Genomic DNA, 19,868 nt, shown 5'->3' with positions numbered 1-19,868 from the left:
CTTTCACCTATTCTCGAAAGCTTTTATAGCGCGGATAGAGAAATGAATGTCAAAATAACAGCCATCTATTAATCATACCATAAAATCACCAAATCAGAGATTCAAGATGCCCAAGCATAAAAAACGCACAGAGCTTTCACCTTTCCTTGAAAGCCTTTATAGAGCGAACAGCTAAATGTAAGCTATTAGTACTATAAATTGTACGAAATCAGCGATCAAAGTCAAGTCCCAATAACAAAAAAAAAACGCTCTGAGCTTTCACTTGCTTTTGAAAGCTTTGAGGGACTTTCAGACCGCTAATTGAATGCCAATATAACATTATGCTATTTAAATATTAGTATTTGAAGATTCACGAAATGCCAATAATTATCCCGGAATTGTTAGATCTTTCACCTTGTCCCGAAAGCTTTTGTATTAATATCAGAAAACTATTAAATTTTAGCATAAAAAAATATAAATAATATTAACATGTTTCCATTTCCTTCTTACTTGCAGACGCACCATCGCAACTCGAATGACGAACGTGTACCACATCCGCATGAGAGCACACAATCTGGCAACTTCACCCACCACAATGGACTACAGCACTCCGGCTCGCGCTCTACACTGCGACACTCAATGTCTACAACAGCAGCGAATTCCACACCCGCTTCACCACAACTAAGTGGCATTGGTGGCGGCGTTTCGGGCACTGGAAATGGTGTTGTTGGCGTTGCCAATCAATTACTCTCTAATGGCCAGCATTATCAGTCACAATCGTCGGTATCGTCACAGACATCACAGTCGTCGATTGTGTCCACCATACCTGCCTCACAACGCCTGTTGGAGGATGCGCTCGCCAAGACCGCACCATATCCCATGATTATACTACCACAGAATGGCGGCTACTGGGTGGATGGCACCGAACATGAGTGCTCGTTTGATGCGCGTGGCAATCCGATGTTGCCACAAACCACGTGGATGGCCAAATTCGAGACAGACGATACGGCCAAGTGTTATCGTCGCTTCTATGCGGCGCGCGAACATTCGAATCTGGTGGGTCAAGATGAGGTATTTGGACCGATCTTGATATCCATTAAGACGGAGAATGTGGCAAATCAAGAACATGCACGCATATTGTTGCGTCTGCGTACCGGTACGATGCATGAGCTCATACCAATGTCGTGTATGGCACCCAATCCGACACCTGGCAAAATTGTGCGACTGTTGAATGAGCAAATAACGGTGGATCACTTTGTACCGATGCTGTGCTCGAAGGCCTCACAATTGATTGCCGCCTATGATGAGCATGTGTTGGTGTCGAATTTCAAATTCGGTGTGCTATACCAAAGATATGGACAAACCACAGAGGAGGAACTCTTTAGCAACAATAATTCATCGCCCGCATTCGAGGAATTCCTCGATGTTTTGGGACAGCGTATAAAATTGAAGGATCACAAGGGTTATCGCGGTGGTCTGGATATACAGAATGGACACACCGGTGACACCGCCATCTATGAGGTCTTCAAGGAACGCGAAATCATGTTTCACGTCTCGACAATGCTACCCTACACGGAGGGCGATCCACAACAGTTGCAACGCAAACGACATATCGGCAATGATATTGTCGCAATCGTATTCCAGGAATCGAATACACCATTCTCACCCGACATGATAGCCAGCCATTTTCTACACGCTTTCATCGTGGTACAACCGCTCGAACCAAATACGCCGAATACACGCTACAAGGTCAGCGTGACAGCACGCGACGATGTACCGTTCTTCGGACCGACACTACCCAATCCAGCAGTGTTTCGCAAAGGCCAAGACTTCAAAGAGTTCATACTGACCAAACTGATCAATGCCGAGAATGCCTGCTATAAGGCGGAGAAATTCGCGCAACTGGAATTGCGTACGCGCACCTCGCTCTTACAGAGTCTAGTCGAGGAATTGAAGGAGAAAACGCGCGACTTCTTGGGTACAGATTTCACGAATGGCGTCACTGTCAGCCCCACACCGGAAACACCAAAGTCAGAGAATAGCACAGCGGGTTCGCGTTTCATTGACACTGTAAAGAAAGCGCTCATTTCGCGCGTACGCTCACAGAGCGTTGATACTGGCAATATGGCGCCCAGTGTTGAGAAATTCAGCGTTTCAACGAAAATGAATTCATCCGCTTCATCGACGACATCGAAGAAGGACAACAGTCTAACGGAGACGCCGAATTTGAATGTAAGTATTTGCCTGCATACTTATTGAAATGCAACAACAAAGCTAACTCTCTTTCGCTCTCTCTCGCTTTATTTATATAGGCCTGCAGTCGCACCGCTTCGAAATCTTCCTCGAAATCAAAATCATCAAATGACTCCAACTCCTCATCGCCGGACATCACTTCACGCGGTCCGCTCAGTAGCAGCAACACCATAAACAACAACAATGCAAATATGGGCGGCGCTGCCACAGTCAAGGACATGCAGAACGGCAATAACTCCGCGGCAGCCATCAATGGTGGTGGTGGTGGCGCCGGCGTTGCCACAATGTCCGAAACTAGCGATGACTCGAGCTTGAATAGCGTAGATCTCGACCCGATGATGGGTCACATAGACGGTGGTGCTGTGTACATCGACAGCGATACCGGTCTAGAGTCGATGTCCTCCGCCGAGGCTATGTCGTCGACGAAAGCCGCCTGTGCGCTATGCCTGGATGGCTCGCAAAGTTTAATGGGCTCATCGCCGAGCAACGAAACAATGGTGATGGTGGAGAATTTGCGACAGGAGGTCACACGACTCAAGTGCGACAAATTGGATCTGCTGCGACAGAATGTGGTAAGTTGCAAATGCACTGATTGCGCGCAATAAACAGTTTATTAATTTGTTGTTGTTTTTTTTGTTTCGCTTCATTGCAGACATGTCAGCGCGATATTAAACGCTTGCGTGAACGCGAACTTTCGCTGCAGGGCGATTTAGCGGCCGCCGGCAAGGAGATACTGCGTTTGCGCGATCTGCTGAAAGAGTATATGCCCGATTCCGCCACAGCGCCACTATCCATCTCACCAATCTAATGGAGTAGGAGGTGCAGTTAGCGGCGGATAGTGTGCGCGTGCGTGTGTGTGTGTAGTTATTATTGTAAGCGTGTATTTGCTAAGCAAATTCCGCCATCATATGGTGCAAGCAAACGGAAATGCGGGGGGAGCACCTTTTGTGCCGTGTCAAACACTCGTGTGGGGCGTATTGTGGCGTCGAAGAGCTTGGCTCTTGAAAAAAATTAAAAAAAAAAAAAAAAATAACAAAAAAACTGTATTATAACTAGTTGTGGCGAGCGTGCGCGGAAATGGTGGAAGTAGTTGATTGCGAGACGAGCAACGAGAAATGGTTTAATGCAACACAAACAAACACAAAAAGTTACACCAAAAATTTAATCTAAGTATTTAATTAAAAGCAAAAACACAAAAACAAAAACTATTTAAATGTAGTAAAATGCAAAAAAGCAAAAAATCTCATGTAAACTCAAGCATAACAGTAGATATACTATACAACACATATATTTATATGTTGCACGTTGCGTTGCATGTATGTATGTAGTGGCATGCGCGACGTACAGGTAAACAAACAAATCGTTTCATTTTTAGCCAGCTGCATCATTTTGTGCTGCAAACGAAATTTATTCAACTGAACTCTGTACGATTTACGATTTTGGTCAATTAATGCAATGAAATCATATTAATTTTTTTAACTGTAAATTTCCGTTTTTTTTATTTAATTTTTTTGAAATATGTTACAAAAATACTTATGCAACAAACAAGCTAAATAATTGAATTTTTACAAAAACAAAAAAAAAAACAAAAAAAGCATACGAAAATAAAAAAGGCGTGCAAGCAATGATTTATACCAATGAACGTTTTCACTGTTTCACTACAAAATATAGTAGCTCTAAGTTAATAAATTTAAGTTAATTTTTTTTACATACATATATAAACACATATAAGCATTGAATTATTAAGTTTAACAATTAACAAGCGATTACTATTACGAGTACATACAGATACACAGATACGTTTAAGTTACACTGCTTTAGCACACTAGTTTGTGCGCCACTGTAAAGTTAATTGCTATAGCATATAATTTGGCGTTGTAAATATATTTTATTTATATAAACATACATACATACATACATACATATATATATATATACATATTATTAATATTATTATTTTTTCGTTTTTGTAATTCTACAAATAAGTTAGTACAAGCACAGGCTTTGCCAAGCTATAGTTGTAGCATATTACTGGAAAGTTGTTAAATTGTTAAAATAACAACAATAAAGCAGTAGTAGTAGTGGCTGTTAGCGAAAAAAAAGTAAAGAGAAAAATTTTTATGTTCATAAATTCTTTTTTTTTTTTTGTTTTAAATATGCAATTAGCACATATACAAATTTGAGTCACAAACATTTGTTGTTGTAGCAAAAAGTTGAAATACATGCATACATACAGCTGCTAGTGAAACGAAAACAAAAAAAAAAACAAAACAAAAATAAATTAGTAATTCTGTAGCATAATAATAAAGAAATTACTCACGTTCAAGTTAAACATTTACATAGTAACTACATACATATATACACGTGTATGTAAAATAATTAAAATTTACCTAAACACATACACAAGCATATTAGTATGGCAACATAGCTATACATACTCTATACATAAGTATATATACACATATACATGCATATATTTATGTGTGTGTGTGTGTGTAGTATATAACAGTTTTTGCTCTTTTGGTTTTGTTAAAACATTTTTTTTAATTTTTTTTGTGAAGAAATATTAAAATATACATATATACAAAGTGAAAAAAAAATGATTATGTGTTTTGTTAATGAAGTCAGTGAGGATTTACAAAAAAAGAAAAAAATAATTATGAAATGCGCTAAAAGTCGCGACAAAGCTATGTTATCACACCTATGTATGTATGTGTAGATTTGTGCGTTGTACAAACATATACACGCCAACTACTACAACTGAGGTGTAGCAAATCATAATCCACAGAATATTAAAAAATAAAATAAAATATTTAAAAATAAAAAAAAAAACAAATCTACAAATGTACTTCTGAGCATTGAATAACATTCAGCACTTACATAAATACATGAAATTATTATACTATGAATAAATGAACTATTATTATTGAAAAAAAAAAAAATAGAAATGGGTTGTTATTTTCGAAAGGGTAAGTCGTTGTTTTTAAGGAGTTAGGGGTAGTGAGGTCAATTTTTTTTACATTTTCATTAAGTGTAATATCTTAAAAATATACTCAGAAAATTTGAAGTTTATGCGATAATTGCCTTTAGAGTTATGCGACAAATAACAACGAGCGCTCGGGCACTCCAACACGCTAGTGTGAAACTTTAAATGCTTTCTTCTCAAAACTATGTTTTTTTGAACTGGTGACAACTGTAACTCGAAAACCGTTCGGTAGATTTTAATGAAATTTCTACAGCTTTTAGAATACATAATAAACTCAGGCTTTTTCTTCAAAGATTTCGATTTTTTAAGACCAATTAACTGTTGCTTTTTTCACGAAAATCCAGAAAAAAATTTCCTCAGACCGCCATTTTGTTAATTTTTGAAAAAAAAGCTTCGATCAGACCCAGGATTATCTATTTATAAAACTATTTTTTCCTTCATCCGATTGATTTTAGATGAATCTCCAAGGACTTATGATTGTCACCGCAAGGACCTTTTTTATACTATAACTTTGGAAATTATGCATTTTTTTTCAAATTTCCGTGACTTTAAGTCAAAACATTGCATAATAACGCCATATTATTACTTTTGTAAAATAACATTATTTAATAGCAAAAAAAAGTTACTGAAAATTCTAATTATTTCGTGTCTCTGTACCCCTAACCCCTTCATATACAGTTCGCCGTTCTAGATCGCTTCCTAAACAATGCCGAACATTGACAATGTTTTTTTAATAGTATCTCGAACACTCAGCCAAAATTCAGTCACAAAAAATGGCGCATAATCGGATCTCATTTCAAAGGTATTCTCAACCTAAACTACTTCCTAATCGAAATGAATTGTCGAACGTTTATTTCCAATTTTTCCATCATGCCCTCACGAAATCTTGAAATTTTCTGGCAAACTGTCAAACGATCAATACGATACCATGCCGAGATTAAGTGGCCTTGTAGAGAAACCATTGAAATTGAAGGTAATGCCGCTTTTCTAGTCTCTCTAGCTGTAATTTAGTTACTTTGAGCTTCAATTAGGATTATCGACCTGTTTCTGTTCATGTAGATGAGACGATGGATATATACAAGTAATGGGTTATCCAGTTAATTATTGGATAATATTCGACCTAATAGGCCACGTCCAGCACCCAATGAAGAAAATGTCGGCGCCGTTCGCAGCAACCCGGACTGACGTATGGAACGACTTGGCACATTTTACGTCGACATCTTAAATTGAAAGCGTACACAATACAGCTTGTGCGAGAACTGAAGCCGTTCGAACATCCCAAGCGACATCGCTTCGCTCTATGGGCTCAGGTTATACGAAGATCCGACGAATTCTGTTCAGTGATGTGGTCCATTTCTGGTTCCATCGGTATGTAAATAAGCAAAATTGCCGCATTTGCGACGAAGAGCAACCTGAAGAAATTCAAGAGCTGTCATTTCATCAAAAAAAAAACAACGGCTTGGTATGTTTTGGGCCGGTGGAATCATCGGTCTATATTTCTTCAAAAATAATGCCGGTGAAAACGTAACCGTCAATGGCGACCATTATCACTCTATGATAAACGACTATTTGATGCCTGAAATTGAAGTTCATGATCTTGGCGACATCCAACAACAAGACACACAGACCACACATCACATCAATCAATGAATTTATTGAGACAACACTTCGGTGAGCAGATAATTTCACATTTTGGTCCGGTCGATTGTCTACCACGATCGAGTGATATCACACCGTTAGACTTTTTCCTGTGGGAATATGTAAAGTCTATAGTCTATGCGGACAATCCAGCTCTAATGCGAGACATCACGAGTCATCGAAAGTTGGACTCAACGGATGGACCATCTGTGACGTAGACGTGATCAACAAGAGATAATCTTAAAAAAAGAGATGACGAATAATGTTCTTTCGTATGCTTGTAAACGTTCCTCATTAAATTGAAATTTTCTGTGTTTTTTTCTTTAAAAAAGTAGTGAACCTTGAAATGGATGACAAATTAGTATCAATCAATAGATGTCGGTTCAGACCATACTATGATTAACATATACGCAATAAATGCATGAGGGACCTGATGACATGAAGTAGGTATTTTATAATTTGGTGCAAAAATGGAAGACATTGGTTTAGACTTTTCCCTACACCCCATATGCCCGCTTTGGATTTAAGCTGCACATGAACAGGTGAGTACTGGATATATAGGAGTATAAATAATAAAATTATGTTATAATTATTAACTACCATAACTCAGTATTAGTTGTAGAGCGGTTCATTTGAAAATAAATATTTAGGCTATAAAGTGAGATTTAGATATGAGACTAACACCCAAATTTTGTAATGCCTGGAGAAACTAAATCTATTTATATTAAATTAAAGTTAAATGAATTCATAACCAATTACGAGATATATGAAAGTGGCATAGGAGCTACTTTTTTCATTTCGATATTTCTACTGCATTTTGTATTAACTTTTGCTCAGTGTAAAACCTTTATAAGATTACAAAGAGCAAAATCAAATGCGTAATAAAGTATCCGATTGCAAGTTTTTGCTCTCTTAACATAAATATTATGATGGAAAAAAATGTTCAATAAATTATTTTTGGGAGAAATTCATACCAATTGTAAAGGCATCCATGCACAATGTTCTACAATCAAAAACATTTGAACATTGCCTCACAATTCGCTAAAATCGGCGGTTGAATCGTTGTCTGGAAAAACGACTTCCATTTTTTGTCCCTTGTGAATGGCTTGTTTTTTTGCAATTATCTTGAAAATGAAAATCGTTGAAAAATAAACCTGAACACTAAATGTTGGGCTAATAAAAAGCTACTAACAAATTAAAAAAACATTTAGTTCATACTTTTTTTTTTTTAAATGAAATGTTTTTTTAGTTGACATGACGGAAATTTAACCCAAAAACAACATTCTTCACTCAAGTTCAGGTATTTACAATCACATACAACAAAATACATAAGTATCAACTCAAATATGATAACAAATAATTCCTCATCCGACTCAACAGAGTAATTAAATCATAATGAACAAGTAAGGAAGGGCTAAGTTCGGGTGTAACCGAACATGTTATACTCTCGTAATTTATTTATTTAACTTTATTTATATAATATATTACACAATTTGACCCACATATTCGTCATATATATTGTATAAAGTCCATTGAAAGTTGGAAACCATAATATTAGGTTAGAAGCACCGAGGTCCTCATGTTCGATACATGGGGCCTTGAAAACCTATGGTCCGATTTCGGCAATTTTTAGAATGGGGCTGCCACACTATTAACATAGTATTTGTGCAAAGTTCTGCACCGATATCTTCACTAGTACTTTCTTTATATATTGTAAAGTAAACGATTCAGATTGTCTTCAAAGTTCTGGTATATAGGAAGTAGGCGTGGTTGTGAAGCGAATTGGCCTATATTCACAACATATCATTGGGATGTTAGAAAAATATTACAAACCAAGTTTCATTGAAATCGGTCAAGTAGTTCCTGAGATATGGTTTTTGACCCATAAGAGGGCGATGCAACGCCCATTTTCCATTTTGTAAAAAAAATCTGAGTGCGGCTTCCATCTGCCATTTCTTATGTGAAATTTAGTGTTTCTGGCGTTTTTCGTTACTGAATTAACTCACTTTTAGTAAGTTTCAATCTAACCTTTGTATGGGAGGTGGGCGTGGTAATTATCCGGTTTCAGCTATTTTCATGGTGTATGGTGGGGTACGTAAGAGAACTGACTGCAGAAAGTTTGGTTTATATAGCTTTATTGGTTTGCGAGTTATATACAAATAACCGATTTGAGGTCGGGGCCACGCCCACTTTCCCAAAAAAATTACATCCAAATATGCCCCTTCCTAGTGCGATCCTCTATTCCAAACTTTACTTTTATAACTTTATTTATGGCTTAGTTATGACACTTTATGTGTTTTCGGTTTTCGCCATTTTGTGGGCGTGGCAGTCCGATTTTGCCCATTTTCGAAAGCAACCCTCTCACGGTCCCAAGGAACGTGTGTTCCAAGTTTAATCAAGATATCTCAATTTTTACTCAAGTTATCCGTTGCACGGACATACAGACATTCGGATTTTGACTCTGATCATTTTGATATATATAACCCTATATCTAACTCGTTTAGTTTTATGACTTACAAACAACCGTTATGTGAACAAAACTATAATACTCTCTTAGCAACTTTTGTTGCGAGAGTATAAAAAGAGACGAATAATTGCAAAGATAATTTAAAGAGAACTGAAACCTGTGATAACTTGAAGATAATGTAGTTGGAACTGTCATATAAACTCCTACAATTAGTTCTCATAATATTGCAGCACCATCGAATCAGCATATTGCATGAACAGTCAGTGATGCTACACTGCTCAGGACATCAAAAGAGATGAACATGAACACCTGCACCACGTGACAATAAGACACATGCAGTTCAGGCGCTAAACAGAGTCGGTAGGCACAGGATATTTTTTGTGGACGTTTTGTTTAATTCTGTTTTGGAGTTTTGGTACTAATTTAGGGGTACTAAATCAATCCGTATATGCTGTAATTCACATGGCCATGACGTTGTACAGGTCAATCGGCCTTTTCCAACTATTGACAAGGTTTTAGAATACGACAATGCTCCATATCATGAAGGATCGTTACCATCAAATCTTTTAAATGAAGTAAATCAAGTTGACCAGCACAGAGCTCCGACCTAAACTTTATTGAAAATGTTTGGACTTTCGTTAAATATCAAAGCAGAATTGATATGTATAATAACCGAAAACGCCGAAATTACCGGCATTCGGTCTAAATTAATACTTAACTTAGCGCACAATTGGGTAGAATCAATTCGACCCAGATAGTAGGTTTTTATTGATGTCTAAGGCGAGGCGAGAATTTAGCTCCTTAGAATAGTAGATTAGGCTGAACATCAAAATTAAATAATATCATTGACTAAGAACAGTGTAATAAGGACAAGGTAAGGTGAGGGTATCAAAACGGCTACGTGATGGAGAATTTGAAACTGAAAATCGTCTTTCAAGTCATTTTCTTTGCATCGCAATCGCGTACCAAAAAGTCGAATACCGAGCGCTCGCAGTTGCTTGCTGAACAAAATTTCAAAACCTGCCAAGTACGCGCTTGTGTGCTTCAAATTCAGGGAAAAAGACAACGGACACCAAAGCCTAGAGGTCGTAATCAAGTTTTAGCTCATTGCAAATAAAATATAATTTCATGTTCGAATTTTCCGCATTTTACTTTTTTAAAATGAACCTACGCAAGAAGCGGGAGAAACGCAAATATATGTATGGGAGAGTGTGTATAAGTGTGTGAAACCACATAACTTTTTAAATGTTTGTTTAAACCCATGGAAGCTGGAGAGGTCTGCTAGTCAATAATATAACTAATATGTATAATATGACTCGATTAATTTTCAGTTGTATTTAAAAATATATACATCTTTAAACAAATAATAAAATGCAAAAGCACACATCCGCGTGTATAATAAATAGCAAAGCGATAATTCTCGTATTTACTCTTGTGGTACATAAGATTTATCAGCGCCGGTCGAAATAAGCTTTATACTCGCCTTGCCACTCTGCAGGCATCGTAAGTTTACATGCTTATTAATCACGACTACAGAGCTAATACAATGTTCACTCTCTCAAATAATAAAAAAAAAAACATAAAAATCCCGATAAAAATTCACCACATAATAATGATTAAGCAATTAAGCCTTTGGTTTATCCCAAGCTTTGACTTCGAGTTCTTACAATACAGTCAACAATCTCGCATTTAGTTTGCTTTAAATCGTGGAGAATGGCACAACGTTTGATATTTTTGTTCATTTTGTGTGGACAACTTCTGTATTCAGTGAATTGTTCGGCTCCCATCCAAAGTAGCACCAATGTTGCGGTATTTACTTTTTTATATAAATTAATATAAAATTATATTAAATTTTATTTTTTTCTGCAATTCATTTAGCCATTTCTCACCTATCTTTGTGATGATGATTTATTGAAAAGCGCGGTCAACAAGGTGGAGCAACTGAGCCTCAAGTTAGAAAATTATAATCTACGGTAGGCACTGAATATGACTAGAAAAAATGACTTTAAAGATTTTCTTTCAATATTTTTCTATTACTCCCAAGCATGCAAAAAGAACTAATGGCAATGAAGGAGCAACTTCTACGTGATTTCAAAACGAATCTTGAGTTATTTAATTCTAAAACTACAGCTAAGTGGTAGGCAGTTAATAATTTTGCTAAATTTCTACAATAATCGAACAAATTGCGAATATTTATTTCAAGCAATGAAGAATGCAAAAATTTTGAAGCAGCGTCCCCTGCAACCAAGAAGCCCTCATCCTGTACTGAAGCTATGCGCCGGGCAAACGGCAAATTTGCAGCGAGCGGCGTTTATGAAATACACTTGCCACAATTCCTACATCACGCTTTCCAAGTGTATTGCCTTCGAGATCCCGCTGGCGGCCAACCATGGACCATAATTCAACGTCGACAAAGCAACGACACCGATTTCTATCGTGGTTGGATTGAGTATGAACGCGGCTTCGGCGATTTGAATGCAAATTTCTTCCTCGGCTTGGATAAAATACATGCGCTGACTCATTCGCAAACACATGAGCTTTGGTTTCTATTAGAGGATTTTCAAAATGAGAAACGTGTTGCTAACTATGACAGTTTCGCCATTGGCAATGCACAGGAAAAATATGAGTTGAGCATTCTTGGGAAATATTCAGGCACAGCAGGTGATTCGTTCTCAACGCACCGCGGCCAAAAATTCACCACAAAAGATCATGATAATGATAAAGACGGTGGAAATTGTGCGTTGCAATATACGGGAGCTTGGTGGTATAACGCATGTCATGCCAGGTAATTATATACACATATTTCCTATTCTATGTCGTTCTCATAAAGAATTAAATATTATTTACAGCAACCTGAATGGTCTATATTTTGGAGGAGAATTTCCAAAAGATCAGTATGCCAAAGGTGTGGTGTGGGAAGCTTGGCGTGGTTACTATTATTCGCTCAAATATGTACATATGGCGATAAGACCAATGTATTATTACTGAAATAAATTTTCAGATAAATGAAACTAAATATTTTGCAAATCTATTGACTTCCTGTTTTTATTCAAAATACTGTACTATCTAAGAATATATTTATATATATTTCAAACATTAACATATGTTACTTGGATTACTTACTAAATATATAATGCAAAAAGGCGGTTAGTGTCAAGCGAGGAGTCGTTGTATGTATATTTGTTATGTCGAGATCTAGTCTGGATATGTAGGAGTTTAACATTTTACAATATCTAGAACGAAGTATCGCAGTTATCTACACTTTTATTAATTACGAAATTACTGTCGTCCTAATCTTCGGAGCAATTTTGTCGGTTAAACGTTTCGGTTCCTTAGTTCCTCATGTGTATATCTGGATCCAAGTTTCGACGACGATAAAGAAGTATGCAGAAACTCTATTGAATTGCACTTAAAGAATATCAAACGCAACTGTGAAGTGGTCTCACATTTGCGCTTGTTATCCAAAGGGAGGACAGGTGGCAACCATTTCAACGACGTCATGCCCCATATATCATGCAGGATGACCCATGTGGTCTATTGGGATGCCATTTATCGGAGCTATCACGTATATCTTCAATAGTTGGTTTGCCAATATAATAACATAAACTGAGCGTGACCCATCGAAAGCCGAAGTGCGACCAAACCGTAACACAAAAATTGACTTCATTGCGCTAAGTCTCACCCAAAATCAAGAAAAAATCAACAAACCATTTTAGAATTTTCTAAAATTCACGAACAGCGCACTTGCATGCGTTTAACAAAAAACAATTATGGAACGACAGACGCTCTCAACACGATACTGGTACCATTATTTGGTTAGACTAAATGCTTATCGGGCAGTGCTCGTATTTCAATCATTTCACCGGTACTTGTGAGCATATATGATTATCGATGAGGCATGTAAATATCCGCTTCCGTATTTGTAAGTACAATTTCAGCACTGTTATAACATCGATCCTCTCTAATAATAAAAACCCCCCACACATAAGTACACAAATATATATATAGATTTGATAACAAATAAATCGCATCATCAGGGTGATTAAATCAAAAAAAACATAAGACGATTCTTCACTCAAGTTCAAGTATTTACAATACGCTCTAATACCAAAAAATCACCGACATCAAAATACATATGTAAGTATCAACACAAATATGATAACAAATAATTCCCTCATCCGACTCAACTGAGTAATTAAATCATAATGAGAATAAGACAAGACTTGACTGGAGTCAAGTGCGAGTATTTACACTGCAATCATTAATTTCTTACTCAGTTTGTTTGAAATCGTTGAGAATGGCGCATCGTTTAATATTTTTGTCCATTTTGTGTGGACAACTTTTGTATACAGTGAATTGTTCGTCACCCATCCAAAGTAGCCCCAATGTAGCGGTATTTACTTTAATTATATAATTTATATATTTTTGTTAAATTAAATAAATTTCAATTTGCTTTTTTCTGCAATCCATTTAGCCATTTCTCACCTATCTTTGTGATGATGATTTATTGAAAAGTGCCGTCAACAAGGTGGAGCAACTGAGCCTCAAGTTAGAAAATTATAATCTACGGTAGGGATTGTTATTGAATATTAATACGATTTAAAATTGTTTAATTTTAATATTTTTCTATTACTCCCAAGCATGCAAAGCGAATTAATGGCAATGAAGGAGCAACTTCTACGAGATTTAAAAACGAATCTGGAGTTATTTGATTCTAAAACTACAGCTAAGTGGTAGGCAGTTAATAATTTTGTTAAATTTCTACAGCAAACGAAAAAATACGAATATTTATTTCAGTAATGAAGAAGCAGCTTCTCCTGTAGCCAAAAAGCACTCATCCTGTACTGAAGCGATGCGTCAAGAGAATGGCAAATATGCCACGAGCGGTGTTTATGAAATTCACTTGCCACAATTCCTACAACAACCATTTTATGTGTATTGCCTTCGTGATCCGAATGACGGCGAACCGTGGACTATAATTCAACGTCGACTGAGCAACGACACTGACTTCTATCGTGGATGGCGCGCGTTTGAACATGGTTTCGGTGATTTGAATGGAAATTTCTTTCTCGGCTTGGATAAAATACATGCGCTGACACATTCGCAAACACATGAGCTTTGGTTTCAATTAGAGGATTTCCTAAATGAGAAACGTGTTGCTAAGTACGAGAGCTTCGAAATTGGTAATGCTCAGGATAAATATGAGTTGAGTGTTCTGGGACAATATTCAGGCACAGCAGGTGATTCGTTCTCAGCGCACCGTGGTGAAAAATTCACCACTAAAGATAGTCATAATGACAAAAATACTGAGAACTGTGCGGTACAATATACGGGAGCTTGGTGGCACAAGAAATGTCATGCAAGGTAACATTGAACTGATATTTAGTCTTCCAGTTTAAACCATATGTACTTTTACTTTCAGCAATCTGAACGGTCTCTATTTAGGAGGAGAGTTTCCGAAAGATCAATTTGCCAAAGGTGTGGTGTGGGAAGCTTGGCGTGGATACTATTACTCACTCAAATATGTACATATGGCGATTAGACCAAAATATGATTATTGAATTACTTGTCTGACCTAAATATTGAATATAATTTATTTTGATTCCTTAGCGCTTTAATTTAATGTATAAATTTGTGTAGAGATAAGTGTGATATTAACTAAAACAAAGGGATGAAATATAGTATAATACAATAACATGGAAAAGTCAAACATTGTGGTGTATATAATTATATCGGAGATAGATTGTGGATAGAATCTATGACTTGTTCAACTAGCAGGCAGACGTGACCTAATTGGAATAAAGGCCGTACGAACCGGCTACTGAAATTTAAAAGAAAGGACATAAGAACTCTAGTGGGAGTGCTAACTGGTCATTGTCTTATTGGAAGCCGACCGACTGGGGTTACCAAACAATGACTACTGTAGAAGCTGCCAAGAAATAGAAGAAGAAGATAGTGTTGTGCATCTTCTATGTGAATGCAAAGCATTGTACAGGAACTTCATAAAAGCCACAGAGTGGTTCAAAGAGGACATTGTAGTGTAAGGGGCTTTAGTCACGGTGGATTCACAATGGGCCTCCTAAAGGCCTAGGTGCGTCATTTGACAACCACTTTACCTACCTAACCATTGGCCACAGACATACGGTATGGATTAAAATGTTCGTAAAGTCCACTGGAAAACAAAACTATGTACAATAGGCTGCAAGCTTATAAAAAATTTGACCGAATTACATTTTCCCGGTGAACGATAACTCAGTTTAAAAAGCAAACGTCTGAATTGAAGATTATAAGTGCTGCTTAGATGTGCTTAGTGTTGAGATAATTTGAATATTAATATGACATTTTAGTGAGCTCTTTGAGTTAAGCTCAGCTCGGATGTATGTGTGAGTAATTTATTTGCTGGGCTTTACTCTCAACCCGGCACATCTCAGCCTTCTTCGGATTTTAGTTGTATCTCTAACGTTCAGTCAAATTTCAGCTTCAAGAAATGGCGCTTCGTTTTATACATTTGTGCATAATTTTCGGACAGATTTTGTACGCAATGGATTGTCAGATTGAATTCAGAGTCAATTCTCAAGCTTTGGTAAATGTTCTTATGTTGATGTGATGATAGACCATTAGCATTATAAAAGTTTATAAGCCATACTCATTTGTCAAAAAGTTAGTACATATTTGCATATCGATCGATGGGCTGATGCCGATTAATCGACAATTGGCAAAGCATCGGCCGATGGCGATCGGTATTTTTGATGCTGAAGTTGTATCTCTGTCACATCGAATCGAATCGCTTCTAATTGAAACAATTTCGATACATTTCTTGAGTGATTCAGCAACGGAAACGTTAAGCGTCGTGCTCGTTTCGCGATGAACCGGTAAGAACTGACAGTCATGAAGATTTTGCAGGTTTTGGTGGGTTTGGCAGATAATAATTAACTTTGAGCTATACCCTAAGGTCAAACTTAATATCAACCTGTACTGTCAACAATGGGACCGTGAAATATGAATCTAACTATTTTTAATAAGCTGAAAATAAAAAAAAATTGATTTAAGTGACAGGCGAAAGATATATAAAGAATAGGCTAAGAATTGAACAAACACTTTTTTTTTATTTTTTTAGCCTACACTGCCAATGGCGATGCCAACGCCGATTAATCGGTTGGACTCTAAATTAGACTGGATTAGGAAACTCATTCACATAACAGAACTTTTCGACAAGTATATGTGTAATAATCTATTTATACACACCGGGTAGATAAGAAAACCATCAGTGTATAAAAATTATGAAATCAAATAGCAAATGCGACACATTATTCAAATTGTAGACAATGTGGCGTGTCTTTTGAAACTTTGTGATGTTGACTTAATATACTTACTTTTAATTTTCTTCCTTCTTTTAACATACATTTTTATTTAAGAAACTAAGACCTAGAAGAATGCTCTTTTCTGTTATATTGTTATACTCTGAACAGGGTATATTAAGTTTGTCACGAAGTTTGTAACACCCAGAAGGAAGCGTCGGAGGCCCTATAAAGTATATATATAAATGATCAGTATGTTGAACTGAGTCGATTTAGCCATGTCCGTCCGTCTGTCTGTCTGTCAGTGTGTATATATACGAACTAGTCTTCAGTTTTTGAGATATCGTTTTGAAATTTTGCAGATGCTATTTTCTCTTCAAGAAGCTGCTCATTTGTCGGAACTGCCGATATCGGACCACTATATCATATAGCTGCCATACAAACTGAACGATCGGAATCAATGGCTTGTATGGAAAACTTCCGCATTTCACTACATATCTTCACGAAATTTGGTGTGAGTTATTGTTCATAGAAATAATTTGTTCAAATCGGTTCACTAAAGCATATAGCTGCCATACAAACTGAACGATCGGAATCAATGGCTTGTATGTAAAACTTCCACATTTGACGTGGTATCTTCACGAAATTTGAGATGGATTACTGCTTAAGGTAATAATATAATCTCCGAAGAAATTGTTCAGATCGGTTAATGTTTCTAGCAAACAACTCGGCTAAAAAGAATTAGTAAAATGTTTTCTTTTTTTTTACTTACTTTTTCTTACGTCTTTAGATTTGCTTAAACACATAGTTACTAAAAGAAATGCACCTGTGAAGGGTATATTAGCTTCGGTACAGCCGAGGTTAACGTTTTTATACTCTCGCAACAAAGTTGCTAGAGAATGTTATAGTTTTGTTCACATAACGGTTGTTTGTAACACCCAAAACTAAACGAGTTAGATATAGGGTTATATATACCAAAGTGATCAGGGTGAAGAGTGGAATTCAAATCCGAATGTCTGTCCGTCCGTCCGTCCGTCTGTGCAAGCTGTAACTTGAGTAAAAATTGAGATATCTTGATGAAACTTGGCACACTTATTTCTTGGCACCATAGGAAGGTTGCTTTCGCAAAATCGGACCACTGCCACGCCCACAAAATGGCGAAAACCGAAAACACATAAAGTGTCATAACTAAGTCATAAATAGAGCTATGGAAATAAAATTTGATATGAAGGATCGCACTATGAAGGGGCATATTTGGATGTAATTTTTTTGGGGAGGTGGGCATGGCCCCGCCCCCAAATAGATTTTTTGTACATACCTCGGAAACCAAGAGAGCTATATAAACCAAACTTTCTGCAGTCGTGTTTTTTAGCCACTTCTTAATACAGTCCAAAAATGAAAGAAATCGGGTAATAACCACGCCCACCTCCCATACAAAGGTTAGGTTGAAAATTACTAAAAGTGGGTTAACTCACTAACGAAAAACGTTAGAAACACTAAATTTCACATAAGAAATGGCAGATGGAATCTACACTCAGCTTTTTTTTACAAAATGTAAAATGGGCGTGGCGTCGCCCACTTATGGGACAGTACTCGTATTTTAGCCATTGCATTGATCAGACAACAAAAAATGCGCTTCGATAGTTGTTAAGTAACACTTGAGTGCTAATAAACTGAAGCTAAATTGACCCCGCAATAAAAACCCCCGACAAATAAGTACATAAGTATATATACAGATTTGATAACAAATTAATTCTCTCTTGAGAGTAATTGAATCACAAAAAATAAGAATCAAACAAACACAAACACAAAAAAAACACAAAAAAATCGATCGATAAGCATCGTTTCATATTTTTGTCCATTTTGTGTGTACAACTTTTGTATACAGTGAATTGTTCGTCACCCATCCAAAGTAGCCCCAATGTAGCGGTATTTACTTTAATTATATATTTTATATATTTTTGTTAAATTAAATAAATTTCAATTTGCTTTTTTCTGCAATCCATTTAGCCATTTCTCACCTATCTTTGTGATGATGATTTATTGAAAAGCGCGGTCAACAAGGTGGAGCACTTGAGCCTCAAGTTAGAAAATTATAATCTACGGTGAGAACTTAATATGACTTTAAAGACTTTCTTTTAATATTTTTCTATTTTACTCCCAAGCATGCAAAGTGAATTAATGGCAATGAAAGAGTTGCTGCTACGTGAAGTAAAAACACACCCTGCAACCACGAAGCCCTCATCTTGTACTGAAGCGATGCGTCAGGCAAATGGCAAATATGCAGTGAGCGGAGTTTATGAAATTCACTTGCCTGACTTCATAAATCGCCCTTTCAGTGTATATTGCCTTCGTGATCCAAATGACGGCGAACCATGGACCATCATTCAACGTCGGCAAAGCAACGACACCGATTTCTATCGTGGTTGGATTGAGTATGAACGCGGTTTCGGTGATTTGAATGGAAATTTCTTTCTCGGCTTGGATAAAATACATGCGCTGACACATTCGCAAACACATGAGCTTTGGTTTCAATTAGAGGATTTTCTAAATGAGAAACGTGTTGCTAAGTACGAGAGTTTCGCCATTGGCAATGCTCAGGAAAAATATGAGTTGAGTGTTTTGGGTCAATATTCGGGCACAGCTGGTGATTCGTTCACTTTTCACCGTGGCAAAAAATTCACCACTAAAGATAGTCACAATGACGAAAATAATGAGAACTGTGCAGTGTTATATACGGGAGCTTGGTGGTATCAGAAATGCCATGCCAGGTAAGAATGTTCCTTCATTTACCATTCTATGAGGTTTCTTTTATAGACGAATAAATCACTTGTAGTAATCTGAACGGCCGCTATTTAGGTGGAGAATTCCCGAAAGATCAGTATGCCAAGGGTGTGGTGTGGCATGCCTGGCACGGACATTATTATTCACTCAAATATGTACATATGGCCATAAGACCAAAGTATTATTACTGAAATATTTTTGTAATAAATTCATTTGTTTTGATGATAGTGAGTTCCATTTGTGTTTCGTTTGTAAGCGATGCAGTATTAATCGTGTTAACAAAGGTGTATCTGAGTGCAGGACTTAGGCTATAAATGATGCTGATGCTATATAAATAAAGTCGAAAGAAATTAATAACAAAGGTTTTGATGACAGTTTCTGTACATTGAATATATTATTGGGAAACTTTCTCGAGACAATCTTTTTCTTCACTCTGGAGAGGGGTTTGTTTGATATAAGATTT

General features: G+C 36.8%; 3 protein-coding genes across 11 annotated transcripts in view; all 3 read left to right on the top strand.

Annotated features, from left to right (window-relative positions):
* The window catches only part of LOC105216647 (rap1 GTPase-activating protein 1), a 205,146-nt gene extending 201,708 nt beyond the window's left edge, over positions 1-3,438 (top strand). For all 7 annotated transcript variants that reach the window (XM_054228116.1, XM_054228119.1, XM_054228117.1 and 4 more), the window contains 3 exons: positions 496-2,211; positions 2,292-2,804; positions 2,885-3,438. In XM_054228116.1, coding sequence (XP_054084091.1) covers positions 496-2,211; positions 2,292-2,804; positions 2,885-3,040 — 2,385 coding nt within the window. In that variant the 3' untranslated portion in view covers positions 3,041-3,438. The remainder of the gene's footprint in view (positions 1-495; positions 2,212-2,291; positions 2,805-2,884) is intronic.
* Positions 3,439-10,971: 7,533 nt separating this feature from the next.
* Positions 10,972-12,484, top strand: LOC105220564 (microfibril-associated glycoprotein 4-like). Its single transcript, XM_054226782.1, has 5 exons — positions 10,972-11,132; positions 11,202-11,296; positions 11,368-11,460; positions 11,527-12,108; positions 12,173-12,484. Exons 1-5 carry the CDS (start codon positions 11,037-11,039, stop codon positions 12,309-12,311), a joined length of 1,005 nt encoding a protein of 334 aa, XP_054082757.1. The 5' UTR covers positions 10,972-11,036; the 3' UTR covers positions 12,312-12,484.
* A 1,065-nt stretch (positions 12,485-13,549) lies between these two features.
* On the top strand, positions 13,550-19,637 carry LOC114804500 (ficolin-2-like). 3 transcript variants are annotated; one of them, XM_054226783.1, is made up of 6 exons: positions 13,556-13,716; positions 13,798-13,892; positions 13,964-14,056; positions 14,121-14,687; positions 14,746-15,906; positions 18,632-18,715. In XM_054226783.1, exons 1-5 carry the CDS (start codon positions 13,621-13,623, stop codon positions 14,882-14,884), a joined length of 990 nt encoding a protein of 329 aa, XP_054082758.1. In that variant the 5' UTR covers positions 13,556-13,620; the 3' UTR covers positions 14,885-15,906; positions 18,632-18,715. The 3 variants fall into 3 exon arrangements, with proteins under 3 accessions (XP_054082759.1, XP_054082758.1, XP_054082760.1); XM_054226784.1 differs by lacking the exons at positions 13,964-14,056; positions 14,121-14,687; positions 14,746-15,906; positions 18,632-18,715 and adding exons at positions 18,787-19,392; positions 19,458-19,637 and having other exon boundaries at positions 13,550-13,716; XM_054226785.1 differs by lacking the exons at positions 13,556-13,716; positions 13,798-13,892; positions 13,964-14,056; positions 14,121-14,687 and adding exons at positions 18,787-19,392; positions 19,458-19,637 and having other exon boundaries at positions 15,764-15,906; positions 18,632-18,726.
* Positions 19,638-19,868: the final 231 nt, after the last annotated feature.

Source organism: Zeugodacus cucurbitae, chromosome 3, assembly GCF_028554725.1.
Source record: "Zeugodacus cucurbitae isolate PBARC_wt_2022May chromosome 3, idZeuCucr1.2, whole genome shotgun sequence".
In the NCBI taxonomy this organism is placed as follows: Eukaryota; Metazoa; Arthropoda; class Insecta; order Diptera; family Tephritidae; genus Zeugodacus; species Zeugodacus cucurbitae.
This window is presented reverse-complemented; position numbering and strand designations above follow the sequence as displayed.

Excerpts from the sequence above, each read along its gene's own strand:
- LOC114804500 (XM_054226783.1), top strand. The coding sequence starts at position 13,621 with ATGGCGCATCGTTTAATATTTTTGTCCATTTTGTGTGGACAACTTTTG. Across the intron at positions 13,717-13,797 it reads AAAGTAGCCCCAATGTAGCG|CCATTTCTCACCTATCTTTG; the intron begins GTATTTACTTTA and ends CAATCCATTTAG. Across the intron at positions 14,057-14,120 it reads TCTAAAACTACAGCTAAGTG|TAATGAAGAAGCAGCTTCTC; the intron begins GTAGGCAGTTAA and ends TATTTATTTCAG.
- LOC105220564 (XM_054226782.1), top strand. The coding sequence starts at position 11,037 with ATGGCACAACGTTTGATATTTTTGTTCATTTTGTGTGGACAACTTCTG. Across the intron at positions 11,297-11,367 it reads TTAGAAAATTATAATCTACG|CATGCAAAAAGAACTAATGG; the intron begins GTAGGCACTGAA and ends ATTACTCCCAAG. Across the intron at positions 12,109-12,172 it reads TATAACGCATGTCATGCCAG|CAACCTGAATGGTCTATATT; the intron begins GTAATTATATAC and ends TATTATTTACAG.